The sequence below is a fragment of the Microcaecilia unicolor genome, chromosome 1, assembly GCF_901765095.1.
Source record: "Microcaecilia unicolor chromosome 1, aMicUni1.1, whole genome shotgun sequence".
Classification (NCBI taxonomy): domain Eukaryota; kingdom Metazoa; phylum Chordata; class Amphibia; order Gymnophiona; family Siphonopidae; genus Microcaecilia; species Microcaecilia unicolor.
This window is the reverse complement of record NC_044031.1, coordinates 175,004,177-175,025,801: the sequence shown is the minus strand read 5'-3', so window position 1 is coordinate 175,025,801 and position 21,625 is coordinate 175,004,177. Positions and strand designations below refer to the sequence as shown.

The 21,625-nt window shown below is 47.0% G+C and overlaps 1 protein-coding gene across 1 annotated transcript in view; it reads left to right on the top strand.

Moving 5' to 3' along the window:
* DAZL (deleted in azoospermia like) overlaps positions 1-21,625 on the top strand; it is a 312,957-nt gene that overhangs the window by 210,689 nt on the left and 80,643 nt on the right. Inside the window, 1 exon segment of the mRNA XM_030202610.1 lies at positions 1,954-2,004. Within this exon segment, the coding sequence (XP_030058470.1) occupies positions 1,954-2,004 (51 nt within the window).

The following is a 21,625-nucleotide window of genomic DNA, read 5'->3' as shown; positions in this document are numbered from 1 at the left end:
AGTTGTCTGCTATGATTAAAGGAAAGAGAATTATCAGGTAAGACAGTTTTTTCCTTACTGCATGATGCTTAGGTCCAGACTTCTGCGCACACTCTGCTTTCAGAACTTGGCAGCAAGAAGACATCAGTGGTAGTTAAATATGCATGAGCTCTTCTGAGCCCATGTTGCTTTGTATGAGTCCTAGACTGTAGTATAGTGATTCTGAACCTTTTTTTCCAGTCTGGACACACCTGACGGACACTGCTCATATATGGGACATACTACATACATTACCTTCATAGACCTTTGGTCTGACACAGTATATAGCAGTATACATGCTCTGTTTCCTTTTTTTTTTTTTTTTGGGGGGGGGGGGGGGGGTGGCTTTTGGATGCAGATCATAACTAGCACATTCTCTCCATGGAAGTTACCATTCCAAAAAAGAAAATTCTCATTCTCATGTCATCTGAGTAATATCAACATAAATCTTTCTGCTTCTAGGTACACTATGAATTAAAATACAAAACTGGAATAAAATCCTAACATGCATATAACAAACCTATGATGCAATAGTACTACATTAAAGTCTCAATTATTTGACGTAAACGGGACTGAGCCATTGTTGGATAAGTGAAAAGTCAGATAATATGGAGAACAATGGTGACTCAAATGCACAGAAAACGTACTTTATGCATAAAGAACAGGCATAGGATATCTGTATTTAAAATAGTATTAACAGTAACCAGCATATGAAGAAGGAAAACAGGAAGAGAGCCTGAGCACTTAATGGCAATGTGATGATGACACCGGGGTGGGGGTGGAGGGTATGTTGGATATGCCAGATGTTCAGATTAGCGAATGTTGGATAATAGAAATTGAACAGTAGTTCAATGATTCAGACATGAACCCTACCTAAGAATAGGTAGTACTGCAAATATTTTATGGTGCTCTAGAACACAATACACCTACTACTCACAAAACAGGACAAATGGGACTGCTGCAACTTTTGAATATCCGCGATTAGGTCTTTATCTAATTTCTCTAATTGTGTCGGAGGTCTGTAAACAACACCCACGTGGACAGAGGTTCTATCATCTTTCTTTAAGGTGATCCATATCGCTTCTTCCTTTCCCCAGGTCCCTGTCATTTCAGTCGCTGTGATCTCATTTCTCACATATAGAGCTACTCCTCCACCTTTACATTCCTCTCTATCCTTCCTAAATAGATTATAGCCTGGTATGTTTGCATCCCATTCATGCGAACCATTGAGCCACGTCCCAATGTGTCAGCTAAATGCTGTATCAAGGAAATTCTCTAGATGGGACCAGAAATGGTACAGTCTGATCAAAGAATTTGCAATTGATTTAACTTTCAAATTGTCCTAGAATATAACGTTTGTAAATAAATCTAAATAATCCCAATAATTATAGCAGTTTCAGCAATGTAAAATGCAACTTCATCGCCACAGTGCAATGCAGTTTGAACAGCCTATCCTCTCTATCAGAGCTTGGCAGGAAAAGAAAGAAAGAGGGTTCACAGGGAAATTAAGCAATAAGCATTAAAGAGAATATCAGGTGTCTCACCTATAGCCACAAAGTTGAGAAATTTGGAATTTAAATAGTCAGAATTTACTTTACTTTGCAGGAGTTTGGTTCAGGTCCTGCACACTTGTTTGGCTTGTTTGTCTTCCTCTAAAGATGGAATGGTGGCTCAGACGGTGATTGCTCTGGTCTGTTACATTCCCTGAGTAGATATATCCATCACTCCTTTTGGAATTGAGAAATAAAATTAAGGTTTTCTTAAATGACATCTATGTGAAAGCAGGTAAACACTTAGCTTCTTTTGATGTCTTTTGTTGTAGTACTTTTTCCACCTTTCAAACAAAGCTTACCACAAAATCACTAGTCCTGTGTGCTTGAGGCTGAATAAACTCTGCAGCTAATTAACTTTTTTTTTTTTCCTTTGTGTTTTTAGGTTACACCACCATGGCCTACTGGAGATCAAAGAAGCTATATTATACCTCAGGTGTGGTTCCTTTAATGTTGTTACATCTTCTTTATTCTGAGTGACATTTATTAGTTTGGTATTAGAAAATAGAATGTCCTACCAGTCAGTATCTTACAAGAACAGCTTCCATCTTGACAGAAAAGTCTGCTGACGTTTGCAGGTGAAGTAGACTGCGCCACAATTTCAGATTTTCTTTGGTAAGCAGCTACTGTGAGCCCTAGAGATGCATCACATAACTGCTCATTCTTCTGTGAATTTTTCTAGTAAAGCCACTGAATATTTGTCAAAATGTTAACCTTGTCTGATTATACTATAGAACCCATTGCTTCTGTCATTTGATCTTTAACAACATTTTCACGTTTTTTTGCATCCAGTGGAGTTCTTTAGTCAGGCGGCACCATGCTTTGTCTCCTTCGTTAACTTAGGTATTGCCAAGTTTTCTTTTTCTTTTTGTTCCCACCACTTTAGCACAACACAGCTGAAACATTTTGGTTTTGCTAGATCATTATATGCATCTCAGATATATTTCTCTCATGGTATGACAATTTGTATAGATCTACATTTTCTTCCTTTCTCTTAATCTGTATGCTACATTAACTTATTTTACATAGTTAGAACAAATAGTACATCCAGATATCATAGTGGCAGCTTTTTCCTGATGTTACCAACATGCATATGGGTATGTATGAAAAATGTTTATAATTTTCAGAAAAAATACCAAATGTTAGATGACATGATTTGTTGGTTCTAGAAAGTACTTTATGGCTTTATAATATGGAAAGTAAAAGTTCGTAGATGAACGTATATCTTTTGATAACTTTTTTTTTCCCCCTTAAATGTTCATTTGCATTAATTTTTTCCAAAGCCGAGAATCAAACTAATAGCTTCTGGAATGCTCCCAGATGCCCTCCAGACAGATGAAATGTTTACAGAAATTAGGAAAAGCTGGCAAATTGGGAAACAGTATAACAACGAATGATTTCAATTACCCCAATATTGACTGGATAAACGTTACATCAGAGCACTAGGGAAGTAAAATTCCTAGATGTAATAGATTGGATCAGCTGGTCCAAGAGGGAGCACTATTTTAGATCTAGTCCTCGAATGCAGGGTATAGAACGAGTTAATGGTGTTAGGTCCGCTGGGAAACGGTGATCATAACATGATCAAAGTTCAGCTGCTATCTGGAGTGAAGTCACTAAGGAAATCTTCAGCAGCATTTAATTTTCAAAAGGATAACTATGATAAAAGGAGGAAATGGCTAAAAAGAAGCTAAAAGGATCGGCCATAAAAGTTGGGATTTTAATTGGGCATGGATGTTTAAAAATACCATCGTGGAAGCCCAGACCAGATGTATTCCACGTATTAACAAAGGTGGAAAGAAGAGCAAATCACAGCCAGCATGGTTAAAAGGTGAAGTGAAAGAGGCTATAGCTAAAATAACATCCTTTGAAGAATGGAAAAAGGATCTGAATGAAGAAAGAAGCAACAGAACTTAAGCACTGGCAAGCTAAATGCAAAGCATTAATAATGAAAACTAAAAGAATATGAAGAAAAACGTGCCACGGGCAAAAAAAACCTTTTCAGGTACATCAGAAGCAGAAAGCCTGTAATGGAATCATGTGACTGTTAGATCATGAAGGAACAAAAGGGGCACTCAGGACAAGGCCATAGCGGAGAGACTGAATCCTTTGCTTTGGTCTTTATGGAAGAAGATGTAAGAGATCTACCTGTATCAGAAATGGTTTTCAAGAGTGACAGAGGAACTGAAAAATCTCTGAACCTAGAAGACATTCTGATCCAAATCAACAAGTTAAGAGTGATAAATCACCCGGAACTGATGGTATACACCACAGGGTGTTAGTGATCTCTAACTTGTTAAAAGCATCGTAGTACCTGAAGATTGGAGGGTGGCTAGTGTAACACCAATTTTTTAAAACGTATTCCAGGGGTGATCAGGAAATTACAGACTGGTAAGCCTGACTTCAGTGCTAGGCAAAACAGTGGAAACTATTATAAAGAATAAAATTACAGAACACATGGCCAAACATGGTTTAATGGGACAGTCAGCATGGGTTCAGCCAACAGAAGCCTTGCCTCACCAATTTGCTTCGTTATTTTCAAGGCGTGAATAAATGTGGATAAAGGTGAGCCAGTTGTAGTGTATCTAGATTTTCAGAAAGCTTTTGAGACGCTTAAGAAAATTAGTCATGGGATAGGCAATGGCTTTTTGTGGATTAGGAATTGATTTTTGGACAGAAGAGGATAGGGTTAAATGACCGTATTTCTCAGTGAAGGAGAACGAATAGTGAAGTGCCACAGGGATCTGTACTGGGACTGGTACTATTTAACATTTACAAACAATCTGAGATCGGAATGACAGTTGAGATGATTAAATTTACAGATGACACAAAACTATTCAAAGTTGTCAAAACACATAATTGAAAAATTGTAGAAGGATCCTTAGGAAATGAAGACTGGGCATCAGAATGACAGATGAAAATTAATGTGGACAAATGTAAAATGATGTACATTGGGAAGAATAATCCGAATAATTAACTGATGCTAGGGTCCACCCTTGGAGATGGCACCCAAGAAAAAGATCTAGGTGACCTAGACAATACACCGAAATCTGCCTAGTGTGTGGCTCCTGCCAAAAAGCAAACAGGATGCTAGGAATTTATGGAAGGGATGGTAAATAAGACTAAGAATGTTATGCCTTTGTATCGTGCCATGGTGTGGCATCACTTTTAGTATTGTGTTCTGGTCGCCATATCTGAGAAAAGATATAGTGAAATTACAAAATGTTCAAAGAATAGTGACTGGAACTACCTTCATATGAGGAAAAGCAGAAGAGGTTAGGGCTCTTCAGCTTGGAAAATATGGTTGAGGGGGGATATGATTTGAAGTCTACAAAATCCTGAGTGGTGTAGGACGGTTGAAGTGAATAAATGTTTTCACTCTTTCAAAAAGTACAAACACTAAGGGCTAGATGCACTAAAATAAACGAGCCAGTAATGTGGGTTTTAAACTGGTTCTAGCCAGTTTAACGTGCAAGTAGAAAACCAGGACATGCACAAAAGGGCATTGTCCTGTCACGGTAGCAGCTAATGAAAACGGAATGCAGCTGAGCAAATTAGTATTATGAGTATAATTCGTATTACAATGAGATGCGCTACCGGGAGGTCTGCACCTTTCGTTGAGGCTGCTGTGAGGGAATCAGAAGGTGCAGCTTGTGGGACTCTGCTCTCTACTCTATTAAACTACATTCATGCACTCCTGACAAGTTATGTTCATCTCCTGCAAAATTTTGAGAAACTTTAAAGTAATGATATTGTCAGATGTTGTCTAAAAGCAATTACAATGACCTGGTAAACATGCTTGATTGGTTTGGGCAACTTCACCACCATCCCTCTGCAGCGCACCGTGAAGTACTTGCTGAGAAAGCGGCACCTGCTGCCAGCCGGTGCGCTGAGCTTTCCTGTTACCTAAAACAAACAAAAAAAAACACTTCCCCCCCCTTTCCCCCCCACCCCCCGGTGCGGTGTCGGAGTGCTCCAGAGCTCTGAATGGGTAGCGGCATTTCGCATTCCCTGGAAAGAGGGGAGCCGCCTTCAGCGGGCACCACAGCCGGCCAGCAGGAAGCCCCGGTGGCTGCGCTCCCACCGCCACATCCCTGGGGACAGCCAGCGACCGAGAGGCAGAAATGCCAAAAAAGATATAAATATAAATAAATACTATGCTTGTTTTTCGTCCCGACTGTTTTCTTTCTGAAGGAAGAGCCAGCAGGAACAGTGCCTGGGTGCAGTCCCGAACAGGAGGGGGGAGCAGAGAGCAGGCAGAGCCGCCGGGGATGGGAGGGACATGCTCATCTGGCTGACTGGCTTGGAAGGAAATCCCATGCAAATGAGCTAGCAGTGACCAGCTCATTTGCATACGATTTCCTTGATGCATGCCCGTTTCTTACCGATTCGCTAAGGAATCGGTAAGAGAAGGGCTTTAACGATGTTTTTAGTGCATCTACCCCTAAGGGACATGCAATGAAATTACATGGAAATACTTTTTAAACAAGAAATATTTTCATTAATATTTTAAGTCAATGAGTAGTTAACAAATCCTCCAGCAATGAGTACCAGAGCTTAAGTGGTTAATCTGGGTTTGTACAAAACTGTGTAGTGTGATATTGAATAGAGACATGGGGGAAGCTACTGCTTGCCCTGGGATTCGTAGCATGGAATCTTGCTACTGTTTGGATTTCTGCTGGATAGTTGTGACCTGGATTGACCACTGTTGGAACCAGGATACTGGGCTAGATGGACCATTGGTTGGACCCTGTATGGCTATTATGTTAAGAACAATAAATCAGTTGAGTGCAAATACAGGCAGACTATCCAATTGTGCTGCCAAATGCCTTGTGGAAAAAAATGGGTTTTTTTAAAGCTGTCCTGAACTTTGTAAATGAATGTTTATTTTGTTTACTGACATTTATAATCCCACATTATCCCAATCATGCTCAGGTTCAATGTGGCTTACAACCAAGAATTCAACAAGGTGATAAATGGAATGTACATATACATATAAAAGATATGAATTGGTTTACCTTTACAGGCAGTACATGAAATAACATATCGAATAAAATGTTAATTGGTTTATGGGACCAAAATAAGGTGCAACAGAGCTAGTTTTTCTTGTATCAGTACTTCTTATTGATTACAATCTATTAATAGAAATTTTCTGAAAAGGAAGGTTTTTAATATTTTGTGTAAGTTCATATAATTACACTCATATCTGATTTTGTTTTGGGAGAGTGCCACTATTTTGCACACTGATAAGAGATACCAGCTGTGGTAACTGATTTATACATTACTTTTGTTCCCTGCAGATATCCAGGGGGTGATTATTCCAGAGTCATAGGGCTAGAAAGAAGACAGATTCAGGTGGATTCATGGCAAGCTAACCTCTCCGTGGAGAATAAGACAATCCAAAGATCTTAATTACCTCATAGGAGTTTAAGGCTTTGGGGGGGAGGGGTCACAGAAGAAGGTTAGAATGGGAGACCTACATAGTAGGATTTATGAGTAGAACAAAAATGTGTGCTTTGCTATGTTATAACATCACAAAGGTTTGTGATTCTAGGAAGACGAGCCATCTGTCATTTGATATTTTGCTGGAAATGGGCCTTTATAGATGTATGTGGATGTGTATGAAGAACATTTAAGTTAGTAACATTATGAATCATTTGCCCCCATGGCTTTTATTCAAAGATTCTATTTTGTACCAACATCAAACAAATTGTCGTACAGATAGAAAAATTGTTCTGTATAAATTTGTCATACCATGCAGTAGTTTAGTTTGTTACCCGAATTCCACTATGTATGACTATGTGCCTATCCTGATTAATGTGGGTGGCCCATAACATTAAACCATACTGTGAACATCAGTTATTTTTGTAAAAAGAATCTGAAGAGGTTTATTAATATTTTCTCCTAGTTTGGTTAAGAAAAAATTGCAGTGAAAAGTACTATCAGACTAATCTTTAAAATTGAAAAGATTTGATCTAAATTTTTTATGCAGTCCTTATGCTGCAGCTCTGTAGCAGACTAATTTGTTGGTTGCTATTTATTTTGCATTAATTTGTGGAACTAGGTACTTTGTGCAATCTTGTGCATTTTTCCATTCCCTCAAAATAGTGATATCCTAAGCACAGAGTAAGCTTCAAAACTGTAGTCATAAGAGGAAAAAAACATGTTTATATCTTTCTCTGAGGACAAGGACATATTTCCATATATGGATGATATCATTTGACAGAGCCTAGTGTGGATTACTTCCCAGAAACTTTCTGAAAGTGTTTTGAAGACCATGCCTTCCCACCTGCCACTGTGTGAGACCAGACAATCTTGTTCTCCACAGAGCAGCGAGGACATACTTTCCTACTTTCTACAGAGAGACAAACCTTACCAGACAGCCCTTTAGCGATATAACAAAAATGTTATAGGATCAGACCCAGAACTGACCCTTGTGGCATACCACGAGTAGCAACTGGGTCACAACCGCATCTGGGTGACTCTCCTGCTCTCAAACTATCTCCAGTGATTTCTAGGTAACTAGGACCACGCTCCCAGTGGTCCCACAATTCCCAGGAAGCACTCGCAGATCCAACACAAACCATCAGGATTCTTTATCAGTCCAGACGGAGGTAGTAAAGTTGTCTTATCTTAAAAATTGAACAATGAACAAAAACAGATAATGAAATGTGGATCAGTTGTAACAACTAAACATTTGTATACTGTCTCAGCAGTACCTGGGAAGATCAAGATATATAACTGTTCACAGAGCCTTAGCAAAGAGATCTGTCTCTCTTCTGGGCTAAGACTGAAGCAACAGCCAGTCAACAAGTTTTAAAAGTGGTTAAGGCGATTAACTTAGAGCAGACTTCAAAAAAAGGTTGGATGGCTTCCTGGCGGAAAAGGCCATGTTATTGAATGGACAAGGGAATAATACACTATTTCTAGGAGGGGCGGGACAAATTGCTTGTTCTTTTGGCCGCTGTTGGTGACAAGGTGCTGGGCTCGATGGACCCTTGGTCTGTCCCAGCATGGCGATGCTTATGTACTTAAAGAAAAAGAATATTCCGTTCCCTGTAACAGCTTTACAGCGAAGAAATACCACCTGCTGGGCTAATAGGAGAAATACACTTTAGAACATAATTAAAACAGGAAAATATCTAATACATTTTACAGGCTTAAAACACACTGTTTCTTCACACCTCCCTTCTCGAGAGAGACCCCGGACTGTGGCCTCCACAGACAGCTGATCAGGTCTCTTTCCTTCAGTGTCAGGGCTGTTCTCCGAGGACAAGCAGGCTGCTTGTTCTCACGACTGGGTTGACGTCCACGGCAGCCTCCACCAACCGGAACAAAACTTCGCGGGCGGTCCCGCACGCAGGGCACGCCCACCGCGCATGCGCGGCCATCTTCCCGCCTGTGCGCGACTGTTCCCGCTCAGTCTTTTCTTTTCCGCGCTGGAGAAAGTTGTGTTCGTCTCTCTCTTTGTCAGCCCCGGAAACCGGATCGCTTTAAACGCGAGTTTTTCTTCTTCTTCGTTTGGTTTTCTTTTCTTCTGTTTTTCTTTTTCAAAAAAAAAAAAAAAAAAAGAAAACTTTGTTTATACTCCCCTCGTACATTTAGCGGGGGGCGCCTCGTTGTGGCCTTGTGGCTGCGCGGTCAATTTCTTTTTCGGGTGTGCTTTTTACCGCCACCATCGATGACTTTGACTTCGCCGACGCGATTTTTCCGTCGATGTCCTCGAAGGTCCCGAGTGGATTTAAGAAGTGTGGTCGGTGTGGCCGGTATATCTCGCAGACCGACACTCACGCTTGGTGCCTCCAGTGCCTCGGGCCGGAGCACGATACCAAGACGTGCACCTTGTGTCTCGGTTTACGGAAACGGACACAGGTGGCGAGGCAAGTTCTGCGGGACCGTCTTTTTGGAACTTGCGCCAGCCCCTCGATGTCGACGGCCGGATCTTCGGTACCGATGTCGACGAAATCGGCACCGACCCCAGGAGCACAGGTTCCGTAGGCCCGCCAGTCTTCCGGAGATGGCAGGGGTGAGAGGCCGCGCGGGCAATCGGCCCCGGTCACTCCCTCTACCCAGGGCCATTGGGACCGAACCCTGACGGACCCGATCCCTCGAGGGGGATCTACCTCCTCTTCGGTGCCGCCGAGCGCCGATGACGGGCACCGGAAGAAAGCTAAAAAGCACCGTCATCGGTCGCCCATGGCGCATGTGGCTACCAGCTCCGGCTCCAGAGAGGACTCGACGCCGAGGCAGCAGCAGCGCCGGGAGGAGCGTTCCCCCTCGGTGGTAGAGGTATCGCTACGTCAGGGCACGGTTACTTAGGTGCCGTCTCCTGGACCCGAGCAGATTCTAGCACCGGCACCTCCACCGGCCCCCTTGCCTTTTCCGACAGTGGGCCTTGACGAGTGCCTCCGAGCCATCCTTCCGGGCATCCTGGAAGGGCTGATGCGCCAGACTGTGCCAGCGCCCCCGGCACCGTTGATGGAGGCGCCGGCGTGCTCTAGCCCGGTGCCGAGGCCTTCGACCACCACGCAGGTGGAGTCCCCGTCGACGGAGGGAGCTTCATCCCCGCCGGCACGGGAGTCCACCGCTCGACGATGCCACCGAGGACTCGGTGCCTCGAAGTCGAGCCGGGCCCGGTTGAGGTCTGAGCTACAGGAGCTCATGTCCGACACCGAGGAAGAGGCCTCGTGGGGGGAGGAGGAGGACCCCAGATATTTCTCCTCAGAGGAGTCTGTGGGCCTTCCCTCCGACCCCACTCCTTCACCGGAGAGGAAGCTCTCGCCACCTGAGAGCCTCTCCTTTGCCTCCTTTGTCAGGGATATGTCTATCTGCATTCCCTTTCCCGTGGTCTCTGTGGATGAGCCGAGGGCCGAGATGCTCGAGGTCCTCGACTATCCATCACCACCTAGAGAGTCCTCCACGGTACCGTTGCACAATGTCCTCAAAGAGACACTGCTTTGGAACTGGTTGAGACCTTTATCTAATCCCACCATCCCCAAGAAAGCGGAGTCCCAATACAGGATCCACTCAGACCCAGAGTTAATGCGGCCTCAATTGCCTCATGACTCGGCGGTCGTGGACTCTGCTCTCAAGAGGGCACGGAGTTCGAGGGATACCGCTTCGGCGCCCCCGGGGCGGGAGTCTCGCACTCTGGACTCGTTTGGGAGGAAGGCCTACCAATCTTCAATGCTCGTGACCCGCATCCAATCCTACCAGCTCTACACGAGCATACACATGCGGAATAATGTTTCTCAGAGGACAAGCAGACTGCTTGTTCTCACTGATGGGGTGACGTCCACGGCAGCCCCTCCAATCGGAAACTTCACTAGCAAAGGCCTTTGCTAGTCCTCGCGCGCCCATGCGCACCGCGCATGAGCGGCCGTCTTCCCGCCCGAACCGGCTCGTGCTCGTCAGTATTCTTTTGTCCGCGCTCGGTACGGTCGTGTTTGCGCCGTTCGCGCCCCTTAAGTTGACCCTCGCGCATCTTTTGACTTTTTCGCTTTCAAAAAAAAAAAAAAAAGGGATTTCGGAGAAGAGCCTTTCGGTCTTTTTCCCTTCCCCGTATTTCTATTTTTTGGCCCCAATAAGTTTTCTTTCGTTTTCGAGGTAGGCCCCTGTGAGGCCTCGGGTCGAGTTTTTTTCTCCCCCTCTTTTTGGTGCCTTACCGCAATTACGAGTTTTGATTTTGCCGGCGTGATTTTTCCGCCCATGTCATCGAAGTCTCTCAGCGGCTTCAAGAAGTGCACCCAGTGCGCCCGGGTAATCTCGCTCACTGATAGGCACACGTCGTGTCTTAAGTGTCTGGGGCTGGGCACCGCCCGCAGGCCTGTAGTCTTTGCGCCCTTTTACAGAAAAAGACTCAGGTAGCGAGATTGGCCCAGTGGAACGTTTTGTTCTCGGGCTCTTCGTCGGCATCGGCACCGGGAGTATCGAGTGCGTCGATGTCGACAGCATCAAGACCTCCGACCTCGGGCGCGAATGTATCGTTGGCATCGACCCTCTGCATCGTCGGGGCCGAGACTCGAATTCATAGGAGCTCTGCTGGATTCTCGGACGGCTCGGGCCTATCTCCCAGAGACGAGAGCCAACAACTTGTTGTCCCTCGTCTCGCGGGTGCGAGCGTCCCAGGAGATCACAGCTCGGCAAATGTTGAGATTGTTGGGCCACATGGCCTCCACAGTTCATGTGACTCCCATGGCCCGCCTTCACATGCGATCTGCTCAATGGACCCTAGCTTCCCAGTGGTTTCAGGCTACTGGGGATCTAGAAGACGTGATCCACCTGTCCACGAGTTTTCTCAAATCCCTGTATTGGTGGACGATTAGGTCCAATTTGACTCTGGGACGCCCCTTCCAAATTCCTCAGCCACAAAAAGTGCTGACTATGGATGCGTCTCTCCTGGGGTGGGGAGCTCATGTCGATGGGCTTCACACCCAAGGAAGCTGGTCCCTCCAGGAACGCGATCTGCAGATCAATCTTCTGGAGTTATGAGCGATCTGGAACGCTCTGAAGGCTTTCAGAGATCGGCTGTCCCACCAAATTATCCAAATTCAGACAGACAACCAGGTTGCCATGTATTACATCAACAAGCAGGGGGGCACCCTGTGTCAGGAAGCCGTCAGCATGTGGCTCTGGGCTCGCCGTCACGGCATGGTGCTCCAAGCCACATATCTGGCAGGCGTAAACAACAGTCTGGCCGACAGGTTGAGCAGGATTATGCAACCTCACGAGTGGTCGCTCAACTCCAGAGTAGTGCGCCAGATCTTCCAGGTGTGGGGCACCCCCTTGGTAGATCTCTTTGCATCTTGAGCCAACCACAAAGTCCCTCAGTTCTGTTCCAGGCTTCAGGCTCACAGCAGACTGGCATCGGATGCCTTCCTCCTGGACTGGGGGGAGGGTCTGCTGTATGCTTATCCTCCCATACCTCTGGTGGGGAAGACTTTGTTGAAACTCAAGCAAGACCGAGGCACCATGATTCTGATTGCTCCTTTTTGGCTGCGTCAGATCTGGTTCCCTCTTCTTCTGGAGTTGTCCTCCGAAGAACCGTGGAGATTGGAGTGTTTTCCGACCCTCATCACACAGGACAAAGGGGCGCTTCTGCATCCTAACCTCCAGTCTCTGGCTCTCAAGGCCTGGATGTTGAGAGCGTAGACTTTGCCTCTTTGGGTCTGTCAGAGGGTGTCTCCCGCATCTTGCTTGCTTCCAGGAAAGATTCCACTAAGAGGAGTTACTTCTTTCTATGGTTTGCCGTCTGGTGTGACAGCAAGGCCCTAGATCCTCGCTCTTGTCCTACACAGACCCTGCTTTGAATACCTTCTGCACTTGTCGGAGTTTGGTCTCAAGACCAACTCTGTAAGGGTTCACCTTAGCGCGATTAGTGCATACCATTACCGTGTGGAAGGTAAGCCGATCTCAGGACAGCCTTTAGTTCGCTTCATGAGAGGTTTGCTTTTGTCAAAGCCTCCTGTCAAACCTCCTACAGTGTCATGGGATCTCAATGTCGTTCTCACCCAGCTGATGAAACCTCCTTTTGAGCCACTGAACTCCTGCCATCTGAAGTACTTGACCTGGAAGGTCATTTTCTTGGTGGCAGTTACTTCAGCTCGTAGAGTCAGTGAGCTTCAGGCCCTGGTAGCCCAGGCCCCTTACACCAAATTTCATCATAACAGAGTAGTCCTCCGCACTCACCCTAAGTTCTTGCCAAAGGTTGTGTCGGAGTTCTATCTGAACCAGTCAATTGTCTTGCCAACATTCTTTCCCCGTCCTCATTCCTGCCCTGCTGAACGTCAGCTGCACACATAGGACTGCAAGAGAGCATTGGCCTTCTATCTGGAGCGGACACAGCCCAACAGACAGTCCGCCCAATTGTTTGTTTCTTTTGATCCCAACAGGGGGGGAGTTGCTGTGGGGAAACGCACCATATCCAATTGGCTAGCAGATTGCATTTCCTTCACTTACGCCCAGGCTGGGCTGGCTCTTGAGGGTCATGTCACGGCTCATAATGTTAGAGCCATGGCAGCGTCGGTAGCCCACTTGAAGTCAGCCACTATTGAAGAGATCTGCAAAGCTGCGACGTGGCCATCTGTCCACACATTCACATCTCATTACTGCCTGCAGCAAGATACCTGACGCGACAGTCGGTTCGGGCAGTCAGTGCTTCAGAATCTGTTCGGGGTTTAGAATCCAACTCCACCCCCCTAGGCCCATGTTTATTCTGTTCCAGGCTACACTCTGTTAGTTGGATAAATTGTTAGGTCAATCTCAGTTATGTCCTTGCCGTTGCGAGGCCCAGTTGACCATGTTTGTTGTTTTGAGTGAGCCTGGGGGCTAGGGATACCCCATCAGTGAGAACAAGCAGCCTGCTTGTCCTCGGAGAAAGCGAATGCTACATACTACTACTACTACTACTACTATTTAGCATTTCTATAGCGCTACAAGGCATACGCAGCGCTGTACAAACATAGAAGAAAGACAGTCCCTGCTCAAAGAGCTTACAATCTAATAGACAAAAAATAAATAAAGTAAGCAAATCAAATCAATTAATGTGAACGGGAAGGAAGAGAGGAGGGGGTAGGTGGAGGCGAGTGGTTACAAGTGGTTACGAGTCAAAAGCAATGCCAAAGAGGTGGGTTTTCAGTCTAGATTTAAAGGTGGCCAAGGATGGGGCAAGACGTAGGGGCTCAGGAAGTTTATTCCAGGCGTAGGGTGCAGCGAGACAGAAGGCGCGAAGTCTGGAGTTGGCAGTAGTGGAGAAGGGAACAGATAAGAAGGATTTATCCATGGAGCGGAGTGCACGGGAAGGGGTGTAGGGAAGGACGAGTGTGGAGAGATACTGGGGAGCAGCAGAGTGAGTACATTTATAGGTTAGTAGAAGAAGTTTGAACAGGATGCGAAAACGGATAGGGAGCCAGTGAAGGGTCTTGAGGAGAGGGGTAGTATGAGTAAAGCGACCCTGGCGGAAGATGAGACGGGCAGCAGAGTTTTGAACTGACTGGAGAGGGGAGAGGTGACTAAGTGGGAGGCCAGCAAGAAGCAGATTGCAGTAGTCTAAACGAGAGGTGACAAGGGTGTGGATGAGGGTTTTGGTAGAGTGCTCGGAAAGAAAGGGGCGGATTTTACGGATGTTGTAAAGAAAGAAACGACAGGTCTTGGCGGTCTGCTGGATATGAGCAGAGAAGGAGAGAGAAGAGTCAAAGATGACCCCAAGGTTTCGAGCTGAGGAGACAGGGAGAATGAGAGAGCCATCAACAGAAATAGAAAATGGGGGGAGCGGGGAGGTGGGTTTGGGGGGGAAAATGAGAAGCTCGGTTTTGGTCATATTTAATTTCAGGTGGCGTTGAGACATCCAGGCAGCAATGTCAGACAAGCACGCTGAAACTTTGGTTTGGATGCAAGGTGAGATATCAGGGGTAGAAAGGTAGATTTGGGAGTCATCAGCATAGAGGTGGTAGGAAAAGCCATGGGATGAGATTAATGAACCAAGGGAAGAAGTGTAGATAGAAAAGAGGAGGGGACCAAGAACAGAACCCTGGGGTACGCCGACAGGCAGAGGGATAGAAGTAGAAGAGGATCCACCAGAGTGAACACTAAAGGTGCGGAGGGAGAGGTAGGAAGAGAACCAGGAAAGGACAGAGCCCTGGAATCCAAGTGAGGACAGGGTATCGAGAAGTATGCTGTGATCGACAGTGTCAAAAGCAGCGGAAAGATCAAGAAGAATGAGGATGGAATATTGACCTCTGGATTTAGCCAGTAATAGGTCATTGGAGACTTTAGTAAGCGCAGTTTCGGTTGAGTGGAGAGGGCGAAAACCAGATTGTAATGGGTCAAGAATAGCATGTGAGGAGAGAAAATCAAGGCAGCGGCGGTGAACAGCACGCTCAAGTAATACCTGTAGAAGGTATTCTCCAAGGACAGCAGGCTGATTGTTCTCACAAACCCGCCCGCCTCCCCTTTGGAGTTGTCTTCCCTTGTTTGTCTTGCTACATATGGGACTTACGAACACGAGCCGGTTCGGGCGGGAAGACGGCCGCGCTTGCGCGGTGCGCAAGGGCGCGCGAGGACTAGCAAAGGCCTTTGCTAGTGAAGTTTCCGATTGGAGGGGCTGCCGTGGACGTCACCCCATCAGTGAGAACAATCAGCCTGCTGTCCTCGGAGAATACCTTCTACAGGTATGTAGCATTCGCTGAAGCAACTGGCGGACCTGGTCGACAAGCTCCCCCTGGAGCAGTCCAGGCCTTTTCAGGAGGTGGTCAGGCAGCTGAAGGCGTGCAGAAAGTTCCTGTCCAGGGGTATTTATGACACCTGTGATGTGGCATCTCGAGCTGCGGCCCAAGGTATAGTGATGTGCAGACTCTCAAGGCTGCGTGCCTCTGACCTGGACAACCGCACCCAGCAGCAGCTGGCTGATGTCCCTTGCCGGGGGGATAATATTTTCGGCGAGAAGGTCGAGCAGTTGGTGGACCAACTACACCAGCGGGAAACCACCCTCAACAAGCTCTCCCACTGGGCGCCTTCAGCATCCACCTCTGCAGGTGGACGTTTTTCCCGGGCCCAGCAGGCTGCGCCCTACGCCTACAACAAGCGTAGGTACACCCAGCTGGCCCGAAGGCCTCATCAGGCACAGGGACAGTCCCAGCGTGCTCGTTCCCGTCAACAGCGTGCGCCTAAGCAGCCCCCTGCGCCTCCACAGCAAAAACCGGGGACGGGTTTTTGACTGGATCCATGGGAACATAGCCGCCATCAAAGTGTCCGTACCGGACGATCTGCCAGTCGGGGGGAGGTTGAAAGTTTTTCACCAAAGGTGGCCTCTAATAACCTCCGACCAGTGGGTTCTCCAAATAGTGCGGTGCGGATACGCCCTGAATTTGGCCTCCACTCCACCAAATTGTCCTCCGGGAGCCCAATCCTTCAGCTCCCATCACAAGCAGGTACTTGCAGAGGAACTCTCCGCCCTTCTTAGCGCCAATGCGGTCGAGCCCGTGCCACCCGGGCAGGAAGGGCAGGGATTCTATTCCAGGTACTTCCTTGTGGAAAAGAAAACAGGGGGGATGCGCCCCATCCTAGACCTGAGAGGTCTGAACAAATACCTGGTGAAAGAGAAGTTCAGGATGCTTTCCTTGGGCACCCTTCTACCAATGATTCAGAAAGACGATTGGCTATGTTCCCTGGATTTAAAGGACGCATACACTCACATCCCGATACTGCCAGCTCACAGACAGTATCTCAGATTCCGTTTGGGAACATGGCACTTTCAGTACTGTGTGCTGCCCTTTGGGCTCGCCTCCGCGCCACGAGTGTTCACAAAGTGCCTCCTAGTGGTGGCGGCGTACTTGCGCAAGCTGGGAGTGCACGTGTTCCCGTACCTTGACGATTGGCTGGTCAAGAACACCTCAGAGGCAGGAGCCCTTCGGTCCATGCAGTGCACTATCCACCTTCTGGAGCTGCTGGGGTTTGTGCTAAATTACCCGAAGTCCCATCTCCAGCCAGTCCAATCTCTGGAATTCATAGGAGCGCTGCTGAATTCTCAGACGGCTCAGGCCTTTCTTCCCGAAGCAAGGGCGCAGAACCTTTTGTCCCTTGCTTCCCAGACCAGAGCGTCTCAGCAGGTCACGGCTCGGCTCATGTTGAGACTCCTGGGTCACATGGCCTCCACAGTTCATGTGACTCCCATGGCTTGCCTTCACATGAGACCTGCTCAATGGACCCTACCTTCCCAGTGGTGTCAAGCCACCGGGAATCTAGAAGATGTCATCCGCCTCTCCATCAGTTGCCGCAATTCACTGCACTGGTGGACCATTCGGACCAATTTGACCCTGGGACGTCCATTCTAAATTCCGCAGCCCACGAAAGTGCTGACAACGGATGCATCTCGCCTGGGGTGGGGAGCTCATGTCGATGGTCTTCACACCCAGGGACTGTGGTCCCTCCAGGAACAGGATCTTCAGATCAACCTGGAGCTCCGAGCGGTCTGGAACGCACTGAAGGCCTTCAGAGATCGGCTGTCCTGTCAAATTATCCAAATTCGGACAGACAATCAGGTTGCAATGTATTACATCAACAAGCGGGGGGCATCGGATCTCGCCCCCTGTGTCAGGAAGCCGTCGGGCTGTGGCGTTGGGCCTGCCAGTTTGGCATGCTTCTTCAAGCCACATACCTGGCAGGTGTAAACAACAGTCTGGCCGACAGACTGAGCAGAGTCATGCAACCGCACGAGTGGTCGCTTCATTCCAGAGTGGTACGCAAGATCTTCCGAGAGTGGGTCACTCCCTTGGTGGCCCTTTTCGCCTCTCAGACCAACCACAAGCTGCCTCTGTTCTGTTCCAGACTACAGGCACGTGGCAGACTAGCGTCGGATGCCTTTCTCCTCCATTGGGGGACCGGTCTCCTGTATGCTTATCCTCCCATACCTTTGGTGGGGAAGACCTTACTGAAGCTCAAGCAAGACCACGGCACCATGATTCTGATAGCGCCCTTTTGGCCCCGTCAGATCTGGTTCCCTCTACTTCTGGAGTTGTCCTCCGAAGAACCGTGGAGATTGGAGTGTTTTCCGACTCTCATTTCGCAGAACGACGGAGCGCTTCTGCACCCCAACCTTCAGTCTCTGGCTCTCACATCCTGGATGTTGAGGGCGTAGACTTTGCTTCGTTGGGTCTGTCGGAGGGTATCTCCCGCGTCTTGCTTGCCTCTAGGAAGGATTCCACTAAAAAGAGTTACTTTTTTAAGTGGAGGAGGTTTGTTGTTTGGTGTGAGCGCAAGGCCCTAGAACCTCGTTCTTGTCCTACACAGAACCTGCTTGAATACCTTCTGCACTTATCAGAGTCTGGCCTCAAGACCAACTCAGTAAGGAATCACCTTAGTGCGATTAGTGCTTACCATCATCGTGTAGAGGGTAAAGCTATCTCTGGAGAGCCTTTATTCGTCCGATTTATGAGAGGCTTGGTCTTGTCAAGGCCCCCTGTCAAGCCTCCTGCAGTGTCATGGGATCTGAACGTAGTGCTCACCCAGCTGATGAAACCTCCTTTTGAGCCACTGAATTCCTGCCATCTGAAGTACTTGACCTGGAAGGTCATTTTCTTGGTGGCAGTTACTTCAGCTCGTAGAGTCAGTGAGCTTCAAGCCCTGGTAGCTCATGCTCCTTATCCAAAATTTCATCATAATAGGGTAGTTCTCCACATTCACCCCAAGTTTCTGCCAAAGGTGGTGTCGGAGTTCCATCTTAACCAGTCAATTGTCTTGCCAACATTCTTTCCCAGACCACATACCCGCCCTGCTGAACATCCAGTTGCACACATTGGACTGCAAGCGAGCTTTGGCCTTCTATCTGGAGCGGACACAGCCCCACAGACAGTCCGCCCAATTGTTTATTTCCTTCGACCCCAATAGGAAAGGGGTCGCTGTCGGGAAACGCACCATCTCCAATTGGCTAGCAGATTGCATTTCCTTTACTTATGCCCAGGCTGGGCTGACTCTGGAGGGTCATGTCACAGCTCATAGTGTTAGAGCCATGGCAGCGTCGGTGGCCCACTTGAAGTCAGCCACTATTGAAGAGATTTGCAAAGCTGCGACGTGGTCATCTGTCCACACATTCACATCTCATTACTGCCTCCAGCAGGATACCTGACGCGACAGTCGGTTCGGGCGGTCAGTGCTTCAGAATCTGTTTGGGGTTTGAATCCAACTCCACCCTCCAGGACCCGAATTTATTCTGGTCAGGCTGCACTCTCAGTTAGTTGCTCTTCGTAGGTCAATTTCTGTTATACCCTTGCCGTTGCGAGGTTCAATTGACCTGGGTTCTTGTTTTGAGTGAGCCTGAGAGCTAGGGATACCCCAGTCGTGAGAACAAGCAGCCTGCTTGTCATCGGAGAAAGCGAATGATACATACCTGTAGCAGGTGTTCTCCGAGGACAGCAGGCTGATTGTTCGCACCTACCCTCCCTCCTCCCCTTTGGAGTTGCGATTTACTCATTAATTTGCTTGTCATTCAACTGAGTGGGAAAGGTCGTGCACGGGCGGGAAGACGGCCGCGCATGCGCGGTGGGTATGCTCTGCGTGCGGGACCGCCCGCAAAGTTTTGTTCCGGTTGGTGGGGGCTGCCGTGGACGTCAACCCAGTCGTGAGAACAATCAGCCTGCTGTCCTCTGAGAGCACATGCTACAGGTATGTATCATTCGCTTTCTGGCTCTTCCTTTCTGGGGAGTATATCAGCTTTACCATGTTCGCTGCCTTTCTGGTGACTATAACAGAAGCTTTTACCACACTCAGTACACGTGATCTTGTATGCTTCATTTTGTGAATATTAGTGTGTCTTCTGATGGAAGTGTTTACCACACTCAGCACATGTGAATGGTTTTACTCCTGTGTGGATTCTCTGGTGCTTTGTTAGCTGAGTATGAATAAAGCTTTTTTTTTTTTTTTTTTTTTTTACATTCAGTGCATGTATACCATTTTTTCCCTGAATGGATTCTATGTTGCTTTGGCAGTAATTTCCGGCAACTGAAACTTTTCGTACACTCGTACTTGAAACTGGTCTCCTGGGTGAAATTTTGTATTTTCTGATCAGTGTTTTTCTGATGTTTTGTAATTTTTCCTTTATTGATACAGGTTTTCCCACGTTCTATACTTGTACATGTTCGTTTCTTATTTTCAGGGGCTGCATTAGCTCTTTTTTTCACACTGAAATTTTTCTCATACTTAAAGCATGTAGAATGTCTTATTCATGCTTTCTGTTCTAGTTCTACCTTTTGACTGAAGGTTTTTCCACAGTCTGTACATTTAGATGCTCTCTTCAGTGTCTGATCCCTCTGGTAATGTCTCTGCTAGGTGTAAGGTATTGGGTCAGTATCCTGACACACTTCTGGTAGGCTGCACACAGTTAGTACCATAGCCGTGTGATTTGCATATGCCTTCAACATTGGTGCACTGCTTTCTGTCTTGCCGAGACCATGGATATAACAGTTTATATAGTTTAGGCACCTTATGACCTTGTAAGGTCCCGCCCAATTAGCTTGAAGTTTATTCTGATGAATTGGGACTAAAAAAGGTACCTGCTGGCCCTCAGTTTCGGGCCTTAAGATCATACTAGGTCTTTTGCATAGTCTGGGGCTGCCTACTACTACTACTTATCATTTCTATAGCGCTACTAGATGTACGCAGCACTGTACACTTGAACATGAAGACAGTCCCTGCTCGACAGAGCTTACAATCTAATTAGGACAAACAGGACAAATAAGAGATAAGGGAATTACTGAGGTGAGGATGATAAAATAAGGGTACTGAACAAGTGAGTAAGAGTTAGGCGTTAAAAGCAGCATCAAAAAGGTGGGCTTTTAGCCTAGATTTGAAGACGGCCAGAGATGGAGCTTGACGGACCGGCTCAGGAAGTTTATTGCAGGCATATGGTGCAGCAAGATAAAAGGAACGGAGTTTGGAATTAGCGGTGGAGGAGAAGGGTGCAGATAAGAGAGATTTACCCAGTGAACGGAGTTCCCAAGGAGGAGTGTATGGAGAGATGAGTGGAAAGGTACTGAGGAGCTGCAGAGTGAATGCACTTATAAGTCAGTAGGAGGAGTTTGAACTGTATGCGGAAACGGATAGGAAGCCTGTGAAGTGACTTGAGGAGAGGGCTAATATGAGCATAGCAACACTGGCGAAATATAAGTCGTGCGGCAGAATTTTGAACAGATTGAAGAGGAGAGAAATGGCTAAGTGGGAGACCTGTGAGAAGCAAGTTGCAGTAGTCTAAGCGAGAGGTGATAAGAGTGTGGATAAGGGTTCTGGTAGTGTGCTCAGAAAGGAAAGGGTGAATTTTGGTGATATTATAGAGAAAGTTATCTCTGACAAAGCCCACAAAGTCTTTAACATGTGCTTTAATGTACCATTAAATTTCTCCTCCAACTCATTAGTTTCAGGGTGATATGGTGTGATACATACAAATTTCACTCCACAGTGTGCCCACAGATTCTAGATCAACTCGGACATAAACTGTGTTTACCTGGTCTGAGAGTATTTCTCATGGATATCCTTCCCGGGACAGTTTCTAGCAGTGTAGTGGTAATTCT